General features: G+C 44.6%; 1 protein-coding gene across 2 annotated transcripts in view; it reads left to right on the top strand.

The window, feature by feature from the left end:
- The window catches only part of NPEPPS (aminopeptidase puromycin sensitive), a 1,004,488-nt gene that overhangs the window by 308,354 nt on the left and 672,237 nt on the right, over nucleotides 1–23,897 (top strand). For both annotated transcript variants that reach the window (XM_086924308.1, XM_086924309.1), the window contains exons 4-6: nucleotides 5,594–5,715; nucleotides 7,398–7,505; nucleotides 7,682–7,882. In XM_086924308.1, coding sequence (XP_086780434.1) covers nucleotides 5,594–5,715; nucleotides 7,398–7,505; nucleotides 7,682–7,882 — 431 coding nt within the window. The remainder of the gene's footprint in view (nucleotides 1–5,593; nucleotides 5,716–7,397; nucleotides 7,506–7,681; nucleotides 7,883–23,897) is intronic.

Here is a 23,897-nt window from a genome sequence, read left to right as displayed (position 1 = left end):
CAGTATTCGGTCGAACTGTTGCTGCAGCGGAGCGCCATCAGGTCTTTTGGGGTCTCCTTGCTCTTCCTTGTCCTGGGCTTCGGAGTCCGAGGTGGTCTGGTTGGATCCCTTGGCTCCTCTGGGTTTCCCCATGCTGCCGGGGGCTCTCCGTTGGTGTCCCGGAGTATGCGTCTCCGCGTACAGGAGTCGATCACGACCTTCCTGGGAATTCGTTCTCACGTCTGGTCTGGGCGATCTCCTTCTCCAGAGCCTGTAAGGACTCCGCCGCCTCGGCTCACACCACCGCCACGTCGTCCGAGGGCACCGATGAGGGGGCGGAGACAACCGTCGCCTGGACGGGCAGGCCCGTTCACCCACTGTAGCTCCCGGGTGAGGGCCACCAACTCCCTCGGTTGTTCCGTGGCGCCAGAGTGTCGCGCCTCCCATGTAGTTGGATTGGCCGGGAGGACGTAGCTGGTTGCGGAGTCGCGATGCGGACCACCACCAGTAGCCGAGGGCTCCCACACCCGGTGCCCTCCAGTGCGTGGGCACCCACCCGGTCGTCTAATCGAGTGTGAACCCGTTGTATAAAGTCTGAGCCCGTCAATGTCCAGTGTCCAAAACAACCGAGGATGGGGAATCCGGGTGCCAGCCGACACCCGCGAGTCCTCCTCAACTCAGCAGCTTCGATCGAGGGGACAAAGGAATCCGGGCGCCATGTTGGGTCGCACTCCGCAACTCCGCAAACTTCGGCATTTCTTCAGAGCAGCCCCCGTCCAAACTCCACTAAGGCCCCCGGCAGGGTGTCGTCGCCTCGCACAACCGAATGCGGGGTCTGGGGTGCCCCTCAGCCTCCAATTTTCAGGATAATCTCGGGCTTAGTCCCGGAGCCGAGCTCTCAGGCGACCATCGCCATCGGCGCCCAAGCCACGCCCCCCTGTCAAAGTATGCTATGTGGATTAAAATGATGTCCAATCGAGGGCACACACCATCCTTATTCTGGGTCTTCTGACTGACCCTAGATATTGACGGGGAGTATATTAAATACGGGGGAATACAGCCACAGTTAAAGACCAAATTGTAGCTCTGAAAGGAGGGACACTGGTGAAACGTCAAGAGAAATTAAAACGCGTATTATAGAGCACAAGTCAGCAATTAGTCAGCAATTAGTGACAAATTATGCCACCCCTGGCTGGCCATCCAAATCTGACACAACTGGCTGATCAATCAGCTGGGGCAAGGTGGTGTAATCACCCTTTGCTTTAGATATAGTATCCCTATATCTAACCCTAAAATGGACACATATCCTCCTATCAGTCACTCCTATGGCAGGCCTTATCAATCCTGAAGGCAGAGTGCTTGGAATTATGTGAGATGGTGCTCTAGCATGAGCTGAGCCTGTCTGCAGCTTTCAGAACCAAGTCCTTTAGCTGTTTCCATGATAACGCTATACCATATACTCTTAAGTGCATTATAATCCTCGCGGTTATTGCCAACTTTGGTATAACATTATCAAAACATGTCGAGTAAGGTGTCATACGAATTGGAATACTACCCCCTCGCCAATTCTGGCGACGGGAGTAGCATTCCACCCTTCCTGAGGGACACAACATGTATTTAACTGTGAACCCCGGTTAAAGTTAATTAGAGCCTCCGCATCACAAAATGGATGCTGCCACCTCAGACACAAGTCTGACCTCCTGCTGCTGGGAGTCCTACCAGCGAGGGAGGCTTATACAAAGGGTTTCCTGCCTTGGGAGGTGCTAGCACCACCCCAGACAGGATTTTGTGTATTTATCAGGGATTCTCCTTAGGCTAACCTCCCCCACACGTCTCCATACAGTCAGCATTTTGACTTTCTTCTGATACAAACCACAGTGTCTCATTTTCTGTATTGTCTGTTCATTTGCAATCTGCCATGGTGACTGGCCCTTTTACTTCAGTTGTTTCACGGTATGTGTGATTTAGTCTTATAAGCACTATTTTCTTTATTGACTCTCCTACCTCAAGCACAACGACGTGCTTTGCTTACATTCAGCGGGCCATGCGCATTCACTTTCCAAGCAGCCGCCATCTGTCACCACACCACAAGCCCTCAATGACCTTTTCAAGCACTCTGTCCTAAGCCCCACTCCCATCCCATTAAAACGTCCTCTTACCTGTGAAACGCTCAGTTTCCTGGCAGGCCCTTGACGTTGCACCAACCGCCAAGATTCCACCGGCTCATAGAGATTCCGCCCCACAAAGTAAGCTCTATATAAATGTTACAATACCTATTCGCCCCCAGAGCTAAGCTGCGTACTCCACCCCAAGCAGTGGGGTTGTGAGCGTGTGCAAAAGGTTCAGAGGTCGAGGGTTGCAGAGGCACAATAGTGGCTTTTCTGAAATGCAGCAGTGTGAGTGATGACTGAAGTTGTAGGACTTGGGAAAGCGCTGAGGAGACCTCCACAGACAGGGTGCGGGATCGAAGCCGTGCCCACCTACTTGCCCTTCCTCTGGCCAAAGACGTGTTGTAATACAGTCCCCAGAGACTCGGACCCCTACCAAGGAAAAGGGCAAAGAATGTGGGAACACACTCCTCTTAATCGGACATGCAACATTACCAGTATATACCTGCCTGTCTGGTTCCAGGCACAGTGACCCCGGGACCAGCAGGGGCTTCCACTAATGAATGGGGGCTCCCCCCTAAAGTGCAATGACTCTGACAAGTCGGCCGCACAAGACAAGAAATGGACACTATCGGGAGCAGCGCTCTGTTGAAAATAGGGTGAAAGTGCCCAACAACACATTAAGGCATGACAAACGTAATACACAACAGAGAAATTTGTTTTGATATATTTCATGTAGGATAGGATAACGTATATAGAGCGATCGAATTCCGAAGCGTCTTGGTGCTAAAGTGAGACAAGAGAGGGACTAGAAACAGCTATACTGGCCGTTTTATGACCTGGGCAACAGCCACGTTTTTAACAGTTTCCTAAACATTAGCCTGTCTGGTTAAAGTCTCACAGTGGTAGGCAGTTGGTTCTATAGCCTGACTGCACAGTGCGATAGACTCCTACCACCCCATCTGGATCTACAGACTTTGGTGGTACAGATAAAACTTGGTTTGAGGATCTGAGGCTTCTCATAGGAATTTACCAATGGAAAAATTTACGGAGGTCTGCTGCCTCTCCGCCATATAGTGTCTTATGAACCAGGCATAAAGCCTTTAATTCCATACGCTGCTGTATTGGAAGCCAATGCAGGGATCTATTGGCAGCGTAGGTTGAGTGGACTTTTGGGATATTCAATAATGTCCGAGCAGCTGCATTTTGTATAGACTGCAATTTAGCCTTCTGCACCTTGTCAATGCCTATGAATAGTGCATTGCAGTAATCTAGGCGTGATAGAACTAGGGTCACTACCACTGTTTTTCTCCGCTTCTGCAGAATAAGAGAATACCTTCTGAAGTGGCGGTTACGCGGTTTATCTGGGCCGAAAAGCTAAGTTGGTTATCAAAAATGATCTCCAAATCCTTAACTTTTGCAGATGGTGCCGGACATTCGCGGCCTCTATCGGTCACCAACTGTGGTTACATATGGACGGACCGTTGCCAAACTCCATCACCTCCGTCTTATCTGTGATGATTTTAAGATAGTTACTGCTCATCAGCTCATGATGTGAGTCAGACAAGCATGGAAACTAGCTGCGACAGACTCACTGTTTAGAGACCGAGATGATAATCTGTGAGTCGTCCATGTAAGACACAAATGAAAAACCATGCTGTTTGATTAGACTGGCAAGTGGGGTGACCTATATATTAAACCGAGTTGGTGACCGTGCCCATCCATGTGACACTCCACATGGGAGAAGGAAGGGTTTAAACTGTAGATTGTAGTTTGTTCCCTAACCTCTAGGAATGAGGAGAGGAGGGACAGAGACTCATCCCTAATTCCCACCACCTTCAGCCACCGCACTAACATAATGCGATTCACTGTGTCGAATGCTGCTGATGGGTCTAGGAGGATGAGGATAGCTCCCCCCCCCCCCCCCCCCCTCCCCCCCTTCTACCTTTCTCCGAATCTCCTCTGTTGCCATGACCAGCGCAGTCTCTGTTGAATGACCCGACCGGAAGCCATGCTGACTTGAGTCCAGCAGGTTAACGTCTAGATACGACGTCAGCTCCTGTTTTATCGACCTTTCAAGAATTGTGGCTGCTGAAAGCGACGTGAAGGCACGATTAATAAAAGATGGGGCCTTAACTCAATTAGTGAGTTTGTTGAATCTACCTCAGAAGGATGGCAGTCTGACGTCACCAATTGAGTTTAAAACGTGTGACCTGTAGCTTGCTTACAGATCTGTACAAAATGTGCATTAAATTACAGACTTAATGAAATCAGGACTAAACTTTGGCACATCCTTGTACTATAGGAAAAACTACAGGGTAACCTGAAGTATAACATTTTATCTCTAATGGCAAGTCGCAACATCCTATAATCTTTTTTTTTTTTTTAAATGTTTTTATCGTAACATGTGTAATATGTTATTTTGTATAATCTTTGCATTGCAGGAAAGCTACCACAATGTGTTTCTGTTATCACTAAAGGCAGATAGGATAGGTCTGTTTTTGTCTCATCTCCTCTGATCATATGTATACAGCTCTGATGCTGATTGCAGATAGGATTTTCTTATGTTATCTTGCATCTCCTGTCAAGGTAGTTACGTTGGCCCTATATTCCGTTTGATGGGTGGGGGCTAGTTTGCGCTGCTAACTGGTAAAGCAGCCTTACATTTTGCAGCATCTCCTGGTATGACGTAATGGTAGCCTAAATTGGGCTCAATACTGTCCTTAGCCAGCGAATGCAACCTCCTTTTCAACCAATACACCGGACATGCTTAAAATGTGGTTTATAGAATGCAGCACTTCTCCTAGCATTTACATCTGCAAGGAGTGATGCAAGCATTCACCATCAACTTTCCTCCGATTCACAAGATTTTAATGAAACTGTTATTCTGAGAACCAATTTTCCAAATCCATCTACACCAGAGGAAAGATAATTACGTTTATTGGACATGTGGAACTGTCTCGTGTTCTACCATGATAAAATTTAAAAACCTAGACTAATTGAATCAAATGTTCATGTCTTTTGGACAGCCAAGAGGTTTCTGATTCAAGCATGTGAGTATTTAAAGGATCCGATGTTGGATAATAAATTAGTCCTTGTAACTCCAGTTCTCCAACATTGAAATATTTTATATATTCCCTTCGACCCTCCCTCCTCTCTGGTCAGAGGCTCATTCTTTATATAATCATCTCACAGATGTGCTTTGAAATGTGAGGTATAGTGCTCCCTTCAGAGAGAAGGTGAGTTGATGCGTCCACCTCATTTATTGACCTTCTGGTTGCTTCAAATGAGGTGGATGTGTTTCATGTTAGCACTGTTTACTTCAATTTAAATGTAGAGGTGATTCATATTCTGTTAATGGAGAATGAATCAAGCATGTGAATATATATATATACAAGATTCCATTGTTGAAGTATAGTAAGAGATAAGTTACTAATTTCTTCTGTAAGCCAGTTAGGTTCTGGAAAGCAGCCACTAAAACCTATTCTGCTCTTTTCTTTTTTTAGGCTCAGGATCATTAAAAATCGACTTTGTTGGGGAGCTGAATGATAAAATGAAAGGTTTCTATCGTAGCAAATATACAACACCTTCAAACGAAGTGCGCTACGCTGCTGTCACCCAGTTTGAGGTACGGAATTTGGTTCCCTTAGTCTTAAACGTAGCTGTTCTATTGTTTTTTTCCTCTTCACTGTTTCATCAGTGCGTTAAATACCATGATTAAGGAGTGCCCATACTCCCGTCTTCTTTACTAAACCATTTAAACTATTAGTAAGAGGCATATTTTTTGAAATTAGACTTCCAGCTTCTTCCACGAGCAGAGCTAATGGTAGGATGGAAACTTCAAGACGTCCTTTTTTTGCAAATGATGTTCTCTGTGGTCTGAATCAAAAATCAAACTGGACTATTGCCAGTCTTCAATCATATAGGAATTCAGAGCATCACTGAGGCATTCACCTCATTTATTAAGGGTGAGGACATAATATAGATGTCTAGTCAACTAAAAGTTTCAGATCTTGTATTGTTTGACTTATAATGGAAGGATACAGCTGAGCACACCACATATTGTGATTTTATAATATAATATTAAAAACAGTAATAGAAATCTCAACGCTAAAAGATTACAACATACCCTCCTAAAGCTTTTTAACATAAATATTCAAAGTGATTATTATGGAATATGATATAATCACTGCAACTATTGTAATTACGATCTTTTTATACTAATGAATGGTTAAATATTAAATTGTAGACATATTATCTTTTTTAACCCTATTGTATTAGTCTTTTAGCACAAGATGTCCATTGTAGTTTCTATTGAGATGGTTTTTATTAATTTCAGTATAGTTTATACTTTCTGAGGAGAGGTTGGAATAATTTGAGTAATTAACATATATATTTACTTGTATTTCTCTGCAATGATGTCCTCTTCAGAAATTCCTTTCCTCTATCACTTACACTTGGAACAAAGCATATTTGATGCTGCTTTAGTCTGAGAAGACAACTCTATAGTAAATGACAAAAACTTGACCATGCAGACAGAAAAAAAATCACTGGTGGCATTGTGATCAGTAGTACCACTCGAAGGTCGTGATGTTCACTGCTGTTCATTCAATTATCAGTCACCACATTAAACAGATCACTTTAATGGAATTGGAGCAGTTGAAAGCGAGGGTAGCAGCTCTCGTTCTTCCTTCGGATGGCATGTGAAAATGCAGTGCTGGTTGACATAATGACACTAGAACCAGTAAACACCATGCAATTTTTTTTGTATTTGGTAGACAAGAGTGAATGCAGCCCATTTCTCATTTCTTTATTTTTTTCTCGAGTGAGATCACAAGAAGTTAACTGAGGTGTTTGCTAAGTGTTTATTTTCCGTTTTTTTTGGAAGTGCAGATATAATTTAACAGCCCTGAGGTCTGTGGCCACTTTATAGAGAGGCTTTCACCTATTCAATGCCAGGATCTTGATCAGGTATGCTGCGGGCACATCTGGAGTTAGCTCATGCTTATTGGACTCCTCAGGATCATGGTGAAAGGCAAGAGGCAGGGTCATTAAACCAAGTTGGAGGTATTATAAATTGAAAAATGTAGGTCAGTTCGCCATCCTTCTTATTCTTTGTGTCCCAGAATACAACACATTTGTTTTATGTATCGGTAGTCTTGTTTGTCCGTGCTTAGGTCCTCCACTCCGGTCAGAATCCTGATCTGAAGTTTTCTTGTTACAACACTTTTTCTCCTACTTTGCTCTTGGTACCGAAGTTCGTTATGTATTTCTTAGTAGAAAGTGTAAATGATGCTGTTCTTTTCTTAGTCTACAGATGCTCGAAGAGCGTTTCCGTGCTGGGATGAGCCTGCCATTAAAGCAACATTTGATATCACACTGGTGGTACCCAAAGATAAAGTTGCACTATCGAATATGGTAAGTGTACCAAAGGAAAGGACTAGCTTTAGAGAAAAGAGTTTATATTGTTTACCCAGCATGAAAGATTTGTGAGATCTATAATCCTTCTGATTTTGAAAAAACATTTTTTTTGCATCTCTTGATTGCTGTGGAATTTTTACTAATCTTCCCATGCCCCCCTAATTTTTGTCTAGAATGTTCTTGAGCGGAAGCCATACCATGATGATGCAAATCTGGTGGAGGTCAAGTTTGCTCGCAGCCCTGTGATGTCCACATATCTGCTGGCCTTTGTGGTGGGAGAATACGACTTTGTGGAGACCAAGTCTTCTGATGGTGTTCTAGTTCGTGTTTACACACCCATTGGCAAATCAGAGCAAGGAAGGTTTGCATTAGAGGTAAGAGAAGACTTGTTTGCTTTTTGACTGTAGGGGAGCTATGGTGGATAATTGGTTACCGAAATGGGATATTTGTGAGTTAATTTACAGCCTCTGTGGCTCTAGACCGCATCAACCAGAAACATTCTTAACCTCCCAAAGCAAAATGTCTGTTTGCAGAAAGGCATGGAGAACTTTGTTTCAAACTAAAGAAGCTGCTAGGAACTAACACAGCTGGGTAGTGGGGAACTTTGATACTGTTGAATGTATATATGTGTGTGTATATATATATGTGTGTGTATATGTGTATATATGTGTGTGTATATGTGTATATATGTGTGTGTATATATGTGTGTGTATATGTGTATATATGTGTGTGTATATGTGTATATGTGTGTGTATATATGTATATATGTGTGTATATATATGTATATATGTGTGTGTATATATGTGTATATATGTATATATGTGTATATATGTGTGTATATATGTATATATGTGTATGTGTGTATATATATATATATATATATATATATATATATATATATATATATATATGTATATGTGTGTGTATATATATATCGCTCAAAATCCTCCCAGACTTCAGCAGAAGAACGAGACAGCACTCGAGGGGTAGAATATTTTCAACACCCTAGATTTTATTTAGCGGAGGGGCACACACAGACTCGTTTCGACGTGCTGCCTTCGTCAGTGTGTGTTGCACTGCGTTTACTGTCGACATTGTTTTTAAGCATCATTCTGCCAATCGCACATCCTTCAGGACATGAACATAGAAAGGGGACTTACACCATATACAGAATAGGGGCGGCCATCTTGTAACGTTCGTTATAATAACAAAACAAATCACCACACATTTTGTAGACATTTAGCCCATAAATGAGCAGATGCCTTATTCTGACTATGGTATTTGTAGTATACATAATCTAAAATGGAGAAGGTGATCAAGCCGTGGATCGGCTAATGTCCCTTTTCAAATAAATCAGTGCAGTCCATCAAATTATAAGACTTCAAGTTCGATAACATTTCTATTGAAGTTACTTATAAATAAAACTATGGGATTCATAAGGTTAGATGCTATACATATGGCAGCAGATTGGTACATTTTCACAAAATCAATAGATAATCTACAATTCTAAAAATAACAATTCATCTGTCGAAATAATCTGAGAATAAGAATAGAAGTAGTCAACCAGCAATACCCTGTAAGGATCCAATGAAAATTAATCAATAATAAATCAAAATTCAATAAATCATGTTGCATTTATGCTCGTGAGGTTTGATGTTTTCAATTTGTGCTAACTCCCTTTCACGTAATCTTAGATATACAGGGATCACAAATTACCCAGGTTAGATTGCCATCTTTAAAAGACACATTGTTGATGTGGGGAATTGTATACATCATATGATCCCAATACCAGTTCTTAATCTAAAAGTATCGTCATGTGCTAAAGAAAGACATATCTCCTCACTCAAAGCTAAGCAACACAATAAAAATACACATAACGAGGTTCCTTCACCTGACAAATATCAATTCTCAACTTAAGTGTATGCTATTTTGGGGCCTCCCTATTATAGATGTCACTCGAATAGGTCTTATCACAGCTTTCTAGAAACGATATGACATCCTCAATCATCTTAACATTGTTATCATTAAGTGATGGATCTGATTTATTTCCCCAAGTGAAAGGCCATCTCCTCCCCACTGTTAAGACCTTTCGGATGTTTTGTTGAAAGGTCTATGATGTATCTCGATTCTAGTCTCCTTAACCTGCGTAAACGGTCACCGCCACGTATGTTGGGAGGCACAATATCTAGACCGAAGTATTGGAGTTTACTCCGGTCCTGTTTATGAGCCTCCGCAAAGTGGCGAGCCACCGGATAAGCCTGGTCCACTTTATCAATGGCTCTTAGATGCTCAAGTATTCTTAACTTGAGCTCCTTAATAGTGCTCCCAATGTAGCGTAAGCCACATGGGCACTGTAGACAATAGACGGCATACTGCGTACTACAGGTGATGAATGTGTTAATACTCATTTTTCTCCCTGTGTCAGCTATAATGTACGAGAGGACCCGTTTACTACCTGCGCACGCTTTGCAGCAGCCGTAGGGGTAAAAGCCTTTTTGCTCCCTTAAGGTGTTAATTCTTTGGGGCAGTTTTTCAAAATGGCTGGTCACTAGCATGTCGCCTATTGATCTGGCTTTACTGAAGGTCAGGAGAGGATGGGTTGGTAGGTCTTCTTTGAGCACATTATCCGTTAGGAGAATGTGCCAATTCTTCTTTAGCATACCTCTTAGGTTCTCTGCCCCTGATGAATAAGGAGTTATGACTCTGAATTTTCCTTTGTCACCCGTTAGTCCTCTACGTCTACCCTGCTCAGGGTTATTGGTCAAGAGAGTGTGTCTTTCAATTCTCCTAACTCTATTCAGGGTGTTACTCAGTAATTTTTCACCATAGCCCCTGATCCTGAACCGGGATACGCACTCCGAAGCAGCCGCCTCGAAGTCAGACTCTTTTGAGCAGTTCCTGCGAAGCCTGAGTAGTTCCCCATAGGGGATACTATTGATCAATTTGGGAGGATGACTGCTGCTGGCAAAGAGTGTGGAATTGCCAGCAGTCTCCTTTCTAAATAGGCATGTGTGGAGGTGTCTTTCTTCTACATGTATCTTAAGGTCCAGGTAGTCCGCTGCCACCGGACTAACTGTTCCCGAAAAGTGAAGATTAACATTGTTTCTGTTCAGGACATTGATGTATTCATGTGCTGTATCACATTCACCACTCCATACAAGGAACAGGTCATCGATATAACGATGCCCACATATGACCTTTCCCTCTTTTCCTCCCAATACACAGCTCCTGGGCACCTGCTCCTCCCACCAGCCCACGAACAAGTTCGCGTAGCTGGGAGCAAAGCAGGTGCCCATCGCCCGCCCAGACTTCTGAATATACAGTTGATCCTCAAACAAGAAAATATTGTGTGTCAAACAGAATTGTACGAATTCAAGAATCATGATGTTGTGTCTTGAAAAACGTAACTGGCGTTGTTCTAGTGCATGTTTAACAGCCTCTAGTCCATGTTGATGTTCTATTCTAGTATATAGACTAGTGATATCTAGTACCATCAACAAATATTCTGGTTCCCACACAAGGTTCTGTATTTTCATCAAAAAGTCTTTTGTGTCTCGCACATAGGATTCCATAGTTGATACCAAAGGAAACAAGGTGTTATCCACAAAGCGAGACATGTTCTCTGTGAGGCTCCCAATATAGGAAATAATTGGGCGACCGGGTGGGCAGTCACGGTGCTTGTGCAGTTTCGGGAGGTGGTAAAATGTAGGAGTCATGGGGCAGTTGGTTCGTAAGAACAGATGTTCGTTCTTATTCAGCATCTGGAGGTCATACCATATATGTATGTATATGTATATGTGTATATATATATATATATATATATATATATATATATATATATAATATATATATGTGTATATATTTGTTTTTTTTTCTCCATATTATCTAAGATAGATTTATCACTCTGGTGCTAGAGGTAATGAAGTTGGTGAGAGATGGGGCATATATATGCAAAAACCAGGGCTGATGTTTTTATCTAGGCATCATAAAATGTGATAGGTTAAAGATTATTTCACCAAATCTTATCAAAGTTTATGCTGTGTACTTTTATGAAAAAGTACTTGTCAATATGTATTGTGTGTTATGGAAATTAAAAATATGTTCTAAGGCTTATAGTCTTGGCCATGCTGCTTATTAATGAACTGATTTTCATTACCCAATCTGTGCATGTTTGTCCAGTATTCTGATCTAAGTTCATATGAGATGAACTTGTCTTTGTTCGGTTTATGCAAACGTGATGGTGGTAGCAGTAGTAGTAGCAGCAGCAGCAGCAGCAGCAGCATCCGCTGCCAAAATATTTTGGTCGTGTATTTCAAAACAAGTATTACATATGTTCTTATCCCCAGGATGTTCATTATTAGTCAATTAATTAATTGTTCTGCCTGCACATGGGATCCTGCAGCCCTTATTTAGGAAAAAAAATATATATAAAATATACTACTTCAGAATGCAAAATTCTTAAAACCAAAATTCTTAAAACAGTGATTTTGACAGCCTGCTAATTGGCATTACTGACCAATTTTTTACTAGTTTCTTTAAAAAAGAAAATCAATGTAAAATGTAGTAAAAGGTCACTAGAAATAGAACGGTGACAAAACTTTCTCAAACCTTCATAGGATAAAAGGGGACAATGTAGCCAAATAAGCTGCAGCCTAAAAAGCTGGTAAAACGGATGCTGCTGCTTTAAGGAACAGTGTTCCACCAGCATGCGATCATGTCTTTTCCATGGCAGTTGAGCCAGTTTTTTCTGATTTGGAGACAAGACCCTGAAGCTTTGACTAACATTTTTGAGTTTTTTTCTTTTGGAAAACCATTCAAAGACCTTCAAAACGCGACTTTACTGAACATCTTTAAACGAGATAGTGTACGTTTTCTGACAGAAAAAAATATATTTCTACTTTACAAAATACCTTCTTGTTTTCTAAAGTGCCAGTCTTGTGGAAGAAAAAAGACTCAAATGGACCCTTTGCATGTCTGTATTGTGAGGGTTTTGCCGGTACACGACATAGCTTTCAATAAAGTCTTGGTAAGGTGCAGTGCTCCATATACACATCCCATCTACTCAGCAAAAGACTTAATATATCTTCCAAACAATTCACCAGCGTTCCTCTGTAAGCTCTTTGCTTCACTTGATCACCAGTCTCAAGGAAGTCTGCAATTACAGATGTAATGCAAACCTGTAGCACAAGACCTGTTGGTCCTATGAGCAGATCCACAGCCTGACTTTCATTTTTTTGCAGCCATGTAATACCAACCTACCTCTCCACCCTCAACGGTGCCTCCTGAAGAGTAGAGTAAGAAAATGGATGCGGTTGGCAGAAATTTGTGTGACCTGCTCGCTACTGCCATGAACATGTTGAGTTATACTACAATGCTTAGGTGTTCCGAAAGATCCCAGTGTGGGATACTCTTCACTGCTTTCAAGTGAAACTTCCTCGTAAGAACAGGCAAAACGTTTAAGAAGTTTTACAAGAGAGTATGATGGTCTGCAAAGATATTAATGCTACTGCAGAGTAAGCTGATTTGCAGTCCACAGATACTGTCATGGACTGGCTTTTCATTGTTCATCATGTCGCCATTTTACTAGTTAGAAACCTGAGGCACAACAGAGAATCTTGAACCTTGCATTCTCTTGAACTTCTCTATTTGGAGTGCATGTGAACGACTCAATAAAGCTCATGAAGGTTGAATTGGTAACAGTCAGGGATGTGGGGCTTTAGAAAAATATACTATACAAGAAGCACTGGTACAAACCCTATGATTGACATTACCAACAGATAGTTTAAATCCCTTCATAGCCACAACCACAGCAGCAACATCAGGAATTCTACAAGTCCCATAAGTCTGCCAAAGGTAGCTGTGGCCATCAAACACTAGCTACTGCAGGAAAGCACTCAAATCAGTGACCCTGCACTTCACCCTCTTTCGTTCAACACTCCAGTAGAGGTAAAAATCAGCAAACATCTGTATGAATGGAAGAAAATAACAAGAATATGGATGCTAAATACTGTGCAAAATAGCTTCTTCGAGGTATTCATTCCTCTATGAATAGCATCTGGTGGTTGTAAATGCCCTGAAGTATGGTATGAGGTATACCCGCATATGTCAAATGTATGTTGAAGACCAACAGAATGGAGTGGATTGCCCTAGTGTGTTGAAAGTACTCCTCTTCTGTGGCCAAGAGTTTCTACAGTTAATGTTATCTTTGAAATCGGTTACCCTACGGTAGCAATTTCTTTATTGCCTGGGTGATTAAAGTGAGAGGGTCATTCAGAGTCAAGAGGACATCCTCCGAAAAACCATGATTTTAAAATATTTATTTCTAATTTCACTTCTTTAATGTCTCCATCTTTCCTTATACTCTGTGGCAGACGCTCAAGATAAAATGCACATAGCAGGGATTAAAGTGGCCACCCCTGCCTGGTGTCTATTTTAGCATTCATCGATTTAGTGAGAATGCTATTGTCCCGCACCCTACCTTGTGGGGATCAGTATCATACCTTTAGCTATTTCACAAGAGCTTCTCCAAAATCTGTTGAGTAATATTGCTGATGAGTAGTCTACCCAGTCATAGGCCATTTTGCCATCTAGTGATAGCAGTATCAGAGGTATTTGTTGATTTTCTGCCATAGTAATTCGGTTCAAAACGTTTTTGCTAGTATTGCTGGATTGCCTCCCTTTTTAAAATCCTGCATGATCCGGGTGCCCTAGTTTTGACAAACAGTTCTTAGTGGGTTGCAAAAATCCCAGAGAATAGCTTCCTTGTCAGCTGTCAGCTGTGGTTCTGGTCTCACACTTCGGTCTCTCCCTTTCTGAGTTCCATCAACATTGCCTGCCCCTTGGCAGAATTATTTAATTCCCTTTCATTGTAAGTGGCAAACTTATACATAGTCCTTCTATCCTGTTTGTAGGGTTAATCCATTGTGTATCTGGTGTCCCTAGTCAATCATAACAGCATGTCGGTCCAAATCCATTCTCCACTCTCCCACTCTTCAGCTTCTGTCCCTTAATACAGTATTGGTACTGGAGCCCCTTCCCTTGCACCCTCCCCCAAGAACTCAAAACTATCCAACTGTTTTGAAAGTGGATTAGTTTTTGGTATGTTGGTGTTTCCTGGTGACAGAGTAACACCATGTACCAAACTAAGTGTAACCTTAATGAAGAAGGTAATTCCCTTTATTAATCTTCCTGGCTGGAGAGATGTGGTGGCTTCATTTTCATTGTATGCAAAACAGGAGACGGGACCACCCTTAACCAAAAGGACTGAGCACCTAATTGACAACCAGTCAAAGTAAACAATTCTCTTTGTGTATGTTTAAATAAAAACCTACGTACAATTCACACAAACGTTCATCCAACATTTAACCAATATCACCAAGAAATACTGTTCAAAGTCACAACCAAATATGCAGTTTTATTAACATTTTTAAATCTCATTAAAAATCACTCAATGTTGTCAATAAATATGTGCAAAACAGATTTATTCATACATTTGTGTTTTACATGCAAGTTCAAATTCACATCCAAATTTATCAATAATCAAATTGAAACAGTCCTAGAACCAACAATACATTTTATATTGCTACACGGGGAGACTAACATAGACATTCATTGTCATTAGGACCCACTAATCGAGCAACGAATCCTTAGTTACACAACCACTATAAATTAAATTCTCTTGTTTAACCAAAGTTGAGTCGATTTTAGTGTATAATCATTTTCATCAATGTGTTTCGGTGGGTTTAACTGATCCAACCACGAAAAGAAATGTCTCCTTCAACTCGAAATCGGTAATAAAAAAACATTTTCATAAATACAAGTCAAAAAACAATTTCAGATTTAATACAATCTATCGTTACAAAACAATTGTATATCAACTGTAGCTTCGAATACTTATTTAGTATCTAGAAGGTATTAGAATTGCATTAATACTATAAAACATTTTTCTTCTACAGAACCATCTTCAAGTTAAAACCTGATTTAAAAAAGACTTGATAATATTGGAAATAGAAAAACTCACAGTAACTCATGCTAACAAACATAATCATACCAATCCCTTTTTAAAACCCATTTCTCCTATATAGAGGTATGGGGTTTAACCCACCAGCATTGTAGGTAAGTATCTTTAAAATATAACTCCTGATAAAATTAGTACCTTTGGGTTTTTTAACTCTGCTAAATTGGGGAATCCCCGCACCTCTTTGATTATCAGTTTGACAGGTCATTGGGTTTGTATTTACCCACCTGCAGACCTAGAGTTGAGGTATTGCTTCTGAATGGGTTCCAATGTGATTTCTTCGGAGACCTCTGCCTTAGTGGCCCTCTGCTACCTGTTGAGCTCTTTGTTTGCAACTGGTCCTCCGGGGTCATATGGGGTCTAGTTGTACTTCCAACCAAGCCTCCATTGGATCACTCTGCTGTGCTCGCTGACCAACCTTTCCTCTGCATACTGCGTAGAACTTCTCCAGCACTTTTTCTGAGTCTAAACCTCTGAACCTCTCCTGGCCTACCCGTTTGAACTCACCACTGTGGTGAGCGGCTCCTAAACTGGCTGGTAATCTGGGACTGGCACTTGATGTCACAGAGAGCCAATACGATCCTGAAGTCTTCCCCTAGCAGGTCCTTTCATATTCAAGCCGCCTGCAGCATCTTTTCCTCCAGGCTCCATAGACTTCAACGCCGGAACCCACAACTTGGCACCTATGCACCCGCAGCCTGTGGGTGAGGTAACACAAGCATTTCGGTGCTCAAGGGTAGCTTGACTCCTAGTGTCCAGTTCCACAGTCGTTTTAGTCCTATCTAGTCAGGGACGTCTGTACTCACCTTTTTCTTAAACTGTACTGTCCATAGACGTTTGTACGGATCTCGCGTGTGAGTTCACACTCTGCACAATCGCTCCGTGGGCCTCCTATTACTTACCTCAAGTTAGTAACGCGTGGTCCCAGCGATCCTACAGCCTCTGAACAGCTCCATTCCTATTATTGACTTTCACATTCCACTTACTTAGTATATGGTTTGTCGTGCCCCTAGGGCACCATTGTAAATTGTTCAACTTAAACATATTTTTCCTAAGAGTTTGTCATGTGCTTAGCCCTCTGACCTCATAAAGAGTTCAGAGGTGTATGTTAGTTAATAAATACTTGAATATTTTCATAACAACCTGTGTGGTGTCCTTTCACTTGGTATTCAAGGGGTTATATGTGGTAAAACAGCTGGCTTCACATGCCAAAAGAGTTTAGCCTAAGACTGCTTTGTCCATGCTACCATTAGGATAGCTGGTCTATAAGGTTGACTTACAACCAATCACCATAAGGGTTGTTTGGACTGATACAAGGTGATCACTAGAACTAGTGAGCATCATATATCAGGCCAACTTATCACAACGTTTACTAAACACTACTGTCAGGACAGCCAAGTCTAGGGAGATGGCTTCTTTGGGCGTTCAGTTCTCCAGGACCTTCTGGTGTGAACTTAGTTTGAAGACCCACTCCAGGGTTTCTATTGCTGGGGGATCTATTCTAAGGTGAGGAATCCATAACTAATTGTCTCTCTCAGATGAACAAGTTACTTACCTTTGGTAAATATATGTTCGAGGCATGTGGGCTGCTGAATTCATATCTGTGCATAGATCGCCGCCTAGTGTTGGGTCCGGATGATTGCACATTGTTGTCCTGGAAGAGTCTTCGAAGTATCACGAGATAGATGGCTCCTCCCCTGTACTACAGTGCATCCCCAGATTGTTTTTTCCGCCATTGGGTTCAGATGTCTTTGGTTCCCTCTTGTCGGAATCGATAAAAATCAACTTTACTTTGCTTAAGACCAAAAGGTCTTTAGGACTTGCGTCGGTATTGTCTTGCGTTCGGCTTCGCAACTTTCCTCGGCTCCGAGTCGAGATTGTACTTCCGCGTGCTTTCGGCGCGGAAGGGCCTCGTCGACGCTCCAGACTCTTCAACATCATGGAGCGAAGTCCATTCAAACGATGTCCGGTGTGTGCCTCGAAGTACCCACATATCGACGTCCACCCGGTGTGCAACAAGTGCTTGTCGCCGGACCACAACGAGGCCAAGTGTATGGCCTGTTCCAGGTTCCGGTCCAAGAAAACACTCAAGCTCCGTCGAGCTGCGCGCCTGGAGGCCCAGCAATCTGCACCACCGCCTACGGACATTTTCGATGCTGGGGAAGTCGAGGACGATGATATCCAGGACATCACAGAATCTAACACCGCGTCGGAGCTAGAGGACGACTACGACGCAGAGACCAAGGATTTCGGTGAAGTCGTCGAGGAGGTAGGGGTCGACGACGGGGCCCTTGCCACCATGGAGGATAGCTCGGACGAGGAGCTTCCTCAGACAGACTCCGGGGCCGTACAAATAAATAAGGCCCAGGTCGAGGTAATGCCTTCAGGCCTTACCTGAGACTTTGCTGTAAGTTCCTCAGCCCCGCCTACTGGCCCGGCCACGGACATTGGTACCGTTTTGGTAATGCAGAAACCGAAAGTGAAACTTACTGTCTCGACGCCAGAGATATCGAAACCGAAAGTGCGTGTCGCACTGGTCTGATGGAAGACTTCGGAGGCCTCGGCGCCGAAGAAATCGAAGATGGCCGTCGAGGCGAAGAGCCACGTCAAAATGGCTGACCCGAAGGCTACTACGTCGAAGCCAAAGCTCAAGGGTCGGACGCAGCCGCGTCGGCGCCGAAGACGGTCGATACCAGCAAGGGTCGACTCGATCACAAAAAAACGGTCGACCCCAAGAAGTCTCTTACCGACCCGAATAAGCGGCCAGACGACCCGAAGTCCCTCTCTGCCTCGCTTCCACACGACAAGTCCAAAGGAGCTGCGCCGAGTGCGTCGACTCCGAAAGGAACATCGTCGGTCTCCGCTCCAAAACCAACCGCTAAGGACTCTGTCTAACCGGCGCGTCCATCCGCCGTGTTCACAAAAAAGGTTACGGAGTCCCTACAGCTCATTAGGGACGGCGCCGCAGCAGTCGAGCCGAAAGACCCTGCGCCAGCCAAGCCTCTGGAGAAACCGGCGAAGGCGCCCACGCCGATCCTTTTCACCTTGCCGCCTAAGACGGCGTCGAAAGCTTTCGCTGCTAAACAGGGGGCCGGCGTGCCCGAAAAGTTGTCTTCGACGCCGAAACCGTCGTTGGTGGTCCTCGGCCCACGGCATCGACAACTTGCGGAGGAAGAGCGTCAGGAGCATTTCATCGACGCCGAAACGGGCAGGCTTTCCCTCTTGAAGAAGAATATCACCCCTGAGCCCCAATTGGAGTCGTACAAAATCCCACTGAAACGAAAGATGGACTCTGCTGTGATTCCTGCCTTGGTGGAGACCATCTCACCACAGGCTCACGAACTCTCGCCCACTCATTCCAATGTCGACGCTGGTGAGGGTGACAACGACTATGAGTACAGCTACCCCATCTACACAGACCCAGAGGAGGTGACTGAGCCCTGGTCTGCTGGTGGCGATCCTGGGGACCCGCATTCTGGTCAGGACCCTCAGCTTTTCTCAGCCAAAACTTCACCCACTGAGGACTCTGCGGCTTTCAATGCCCTCATTGAGCGGGCAGCGGCCAATCACAACGTCGATCTGCATGCTGACCCTGTGGACGTCGACTTCCTATTTGACACCTTTTCTGTCTCTGAAAAGACTCTCCCAATGCTGAAGGGGGTTTTAAAGCACGCTGCTGAGGTCTTCAAAGAACCCACCAGGGCGAGGGTTATCAACCCAAGAATCGACAAAGTACAAAGCAGCGCCCACTGATCCAACTTATATTAAGGGACAATTGCCTCTGGACTCCCTGGTTGTCTCCAATGCCCGGAAAAGAGCCAACTCGCAGACTACGGGTGATGCTCCTCCCCCAGACAAGGAATCAAAAGTCTTTGAGGGTTCGGGGAAGAGGGTGGCAGCGTAGGCAGCCAACATATGGCGCATCTCCAACACGCAGGCGCTACTGGCGCGTTATGACAGGGCACACTATGATACTCTAGAGACCCTTTTGCAACATTTACCCGATCAATATAAGGAAGCGGCTGAAATGTTAATACAGGAGGGGAAGCTAATCTCCAACGCTTTCATAAAGTGCGCTCTGGACGTGGCTGACACCGTCCCACGCGCAATTAACACTAGCGTTATGCTTCGTAGACATGCATGGCTAAGAATATCTGGGTTCAAGCCGGACATTCAAACCACCATCTTGAACCAAACAGTCAACCCAGATCACCTGTTTGGCCCGGAGGTTGACACCACCCTTGAGGATGAAAAAGGACACCGACACTGCAAAATCTATGGGTGCCTTGCAGTCCCAGCAGTTTCGGAGTGGGTCCTTTTGTCGCTCCAATACTAGAGGCACCTCAAGGGGGCAACTTTCGCAGTCAGCGCAGTTCTACAAAAGCAACACCCAGACTACTTATACCAACAAGGGTCGGGGTGGATACCGCGGCAACAACGCCAAGGGCAGAGGACGTGGCAACAACAGCTCCAGGTCCTCCACCGCCAACAAACAGTGACGCATTGTCACTGCCCCCCGACCACACAACACCGGTCGGGGGGAGACTCCAGCAGTTCCTGCCCGTGTGGAAGTCCATCACCACGGACAGGTGGGTCAGAAAACTTGTTCAATTCGGTTATTGTCTGGAGCTCACATCCACTCCACCAAACATACCCCCAAGGCACCATCCTATGCCCGGCGAGCACTTGCACTTATTGCAGCAGGAAGTCAGTCATGCTGCAAAAAGGGGCAATAGAGCTCGTGCCCTTGCAGGAAAGAGGCGCAGGAGTTTACTCCCTGTACTTTCTAATTCCAAAGAAGGACGGATCCCTCAGGCCCATCCTAGATCTCAGGCCCCTCAACTTTTACATCCTATCAGAGCATTTCCACATGCTCACACTGCAGCAAGTTGTCCCACTGCTTCAACTGGGGGACTTCCTAGCAACTCTGGACCTGAAGGATGCGTACTTCCACATTCCGCTACATCCTTCACACTGAAAATACCTCCGGTTCACCATCCAAAACCAGCACTACCAGTTCAAGGTTTTGCCTTTTGGGGTCACCACGGCACCCAGGGTTTTCACAAAGTGCCTGGCGACGGTGGCGGCGCATCTGAGACGTCAAAACATCCACGTCTACCCCTATCTGGACGACTGGCTCATTCAGGCGAAGTCGGCCCAGCAGTGCGCCGACCACGTGTCCCACACCATTCACCTTCTGCACGATCTGGGGTTCTCACTGAATTACCCGAAATCCCATCTCCAGCCCGCCCACATACGGCAGTATCTGGGTGCGACCATAGACACTCTGGCGCCCACAGCACAGCCAAATTCAGTGAGAGTCGGCAGCATTCAATCGCTGATCCAAAAATTCAGACCTCAACACTCGCTTCCAGCAAGAGTGTTCATGCAGTTGATAGGCATGATGGCCTCCTGCATCTCCATTGTCCCGCACGTGAGACTACATATGCGTCCTCTTCAGGAGTGCTTAGTACGTCAGTGGACTCAGGCTCACAACCAGTTGAAAGACCTAGTGTTGGTGAGCGGTCGTGCATACAACTCTCTGCATTGGTGGAATCCACGAAACCTTTGCAAGGGACGACCGTTTCAGGAGCCTGTGCCACAGATTATCCTGACGACGGACGCTTCTCTCCAGGGATGGGGAGCGCATGTACTCCAATACACTGTGCAGGGACTATGGACGCAGCAACAGGGGAAGATGCACATCAATGTTCTGGAACTGATGGCAATCTTCATGGCACTCAAGGCTTTCAAAGTACATCTCTGCAACAAGGTCGTGCTGATCCGGACGGACAACATGACGGCGATGTACTACATTCAGAAGCAGGGAGGCACACACTCTCCGCAGCCGTCTCATCTGGCTCAGAGCATGTGGAAGTGGGCCATTCAGAGGAACATCTTCCTCATGGCAGAGCATCTCCCAGGCAAACCCAATCAGATGGCGGACCTGCTCAGCAGGCACAGCCACCAAATGCACGAGTGGGAGATACACCCATCAGTACTCCAGCCGTACTTCCAAAGGTGGGGTCATCCAGAGATAGACCTGTTCGCCACGCAGGAGAACGCAAAATGCCAAAGCTTCGCCGCCAGGTTCCCACATCCGCTGTCGCAGGGCAATGCAATATGGATGAACTGGTCAGGCAAATTTGCGAACGCTTTTTCCCCAGCACCTCTGATACCGCTGGTGGCACGCAAACTCAGGCAACACTCGATGACTCTCATCCTAGTTGCTCCAACGTGGGCTCGTCAACCATGGTACACCACGTTTCTGGAACTGTCCGTGGTACCGCATCAGAGGCTACATCTCACACCCAGCCTTCTGACGCAGAGCCATGGCGACATTAAGCACCCAGATCCGCAACAGCTCAACCTGGCGATCTGGCTCCTGAAGTCCTAGAGTTTGGCTACCTGAACTTACCTCCCAATTGCATGGACATCATTCGGGAGGCAAGGAAGCCCACTACTAGAGCCTGCTATGCGGCAAAATGGAAGCAGTTTGTCATCTATTGTGCAAACCACAACATTAACCCGCTGGACGCTTCTATTCAGAACATCATCTGTTACCTTTTCCATCTATACAAGTGTAATCTGGCCTATACTTCCATTCGCATTCATCTGTGTGCAATGGCCGCGTATCTCCAAAATAGACAGCACCTTTCACTCTTCAAGGTGCCTGCCATCAAAGCTTTTTTGGAAGGCCTCAAACGAGTCATTCCGCCACGGACTCCACCAGCTCCTGAGTGGAACCTCAATGTGGTTCTTACCAGGCTGATGGGGCCTCCCTTTGACCCACTGCATTCCTGCGAGATTCAGTTCTTGACATGGAAAGTGGCTTTCCTCGTAGCAATTACATCACTACGGAGGGTTAGTGAATTACAAGCAACTCACAATCCAAGAGCCTTTTATCCAAATTCATTCCAACAGGGTAGTGCTCCGCACTAATCCTAAGTTTCTGCCCAAGGTTGTGTCTCAGTTCCACATCAACCAAACTATCGAATTACCTGTTTTCTTTCAAAATCCTGAATCCTTGGCTGAGCGGATGCTCCATACCCTTGACGTTAAACTGGCCCTCCTGTATTACATTGATAGGACCAAGGATTTTAGGAAAACTAAGCAACTTTGTCGGCTTTGCACCACACCACAAAGGTAACCCTATTTCCAAGGCTGGTATTGCTAGATGGATCGTTAAATGTATCCAAATATGCTACATCAAAGCAAAGCGTATTCTTAACATTCCACCAAGAGCCCACTCCAATAGAAAGTTGGGGGCCTCAATGGCATTCCTTGGAAACATTCCTTTGGAAGACATATGTAGAGCAGCCACATGGTCTACCACACACACATTTACTAAGCATTACTGTGTTGACGTGCACTCCAAACAGCAGGCAGCGGTGGGGCAGGCTGTTCTCAGGACACTTTTCCAAACTGCTGCAGCTGGCACGGGTGGCCCCCGCTAATGGAGGGACTGCTATGTATTCTATGCACAGATATGAATTCAGCAGCCCACATGCCTCAAACCGAATATGCTACTTACCAGCATGCATCTGTTCTTGGCATGTAGGCCTGCTGACATTTATATTGCCCACCCTCCTCCCCGGCGCCTGTAGCAGCTACAGTATTCACATATACTCATAGCATGGTCATCATTCACTGAGTTTCACTCCATCTTGGCCACAATGGCTAAAAACAATCTGGGGATGGAGTCGATGCCCATTCGCACTGTAGTCCAGGGGAGGAGCCACCTATCTCGTGATACTTCGAAGACTCTTCCAGGACAACAATGTGCAATCATCCGGACCCAACACTAGGCGGCGATCTATGCACAGATATGAATGTCAGCAGTCCTACATGCCAAGAACAGATGCATACTGGTAAGTAGCATATTCGATTTGTAAGAGACATAGATTAGTTATGGATTTCTCACCGCCCCATCCATCCTCCCCATTCTGCAACAGATTTCTAGGGTAATCGACTTCGCTTCAGGGCCCTAGTTTTGTGCACCAGTGGTCAGTGTCTTGCATGGCTCTGCACTAAGTTAATACCGCAACGTCATTCCGGTGACCACAATGCCAATGACTAAGGCTGAGTTTACTGATGCTTTGTTTGTATGATATTCAGATGATTACTGTGCTCTTTAAATAATGTAGCAAGCTCCTGTAGATGGTCTTTACAGGTGTCCTAATTGCTGCAAATGCCTCTTATTCTAAGTGCTTGGCTGTAGATGATGCAGAGTTTAGTGTGGTGGGGGGACATGAAGTCCAGTTTACATACAAATAAGCATCTGTAGGCACAGATCAGCAATACTTTTTTCTCATGAATGGTGAGTAGCACGTTCAGAAAAGCAGATTGTGCTTCTGTTAAGTATTGCTTGG

The sequence above is a fragment of the Lissotriton vulgaris genome, chromosome 5 (assembly GCF_964263255.1).
Source record: "Lissotriton vulgaris chromosome 5, aLisVul1.2, whole genome shotgun sequence".
Taxonomy (NCBI): Eukaryota; Metazoa; Chordata; class Amphibia; order Caudata; family Salamandridae; genus Lissotriton; species Lissotriton vulgaris.
This window is presented reverse-complemented; position numbering and strand designations above follow the sequence as displayed.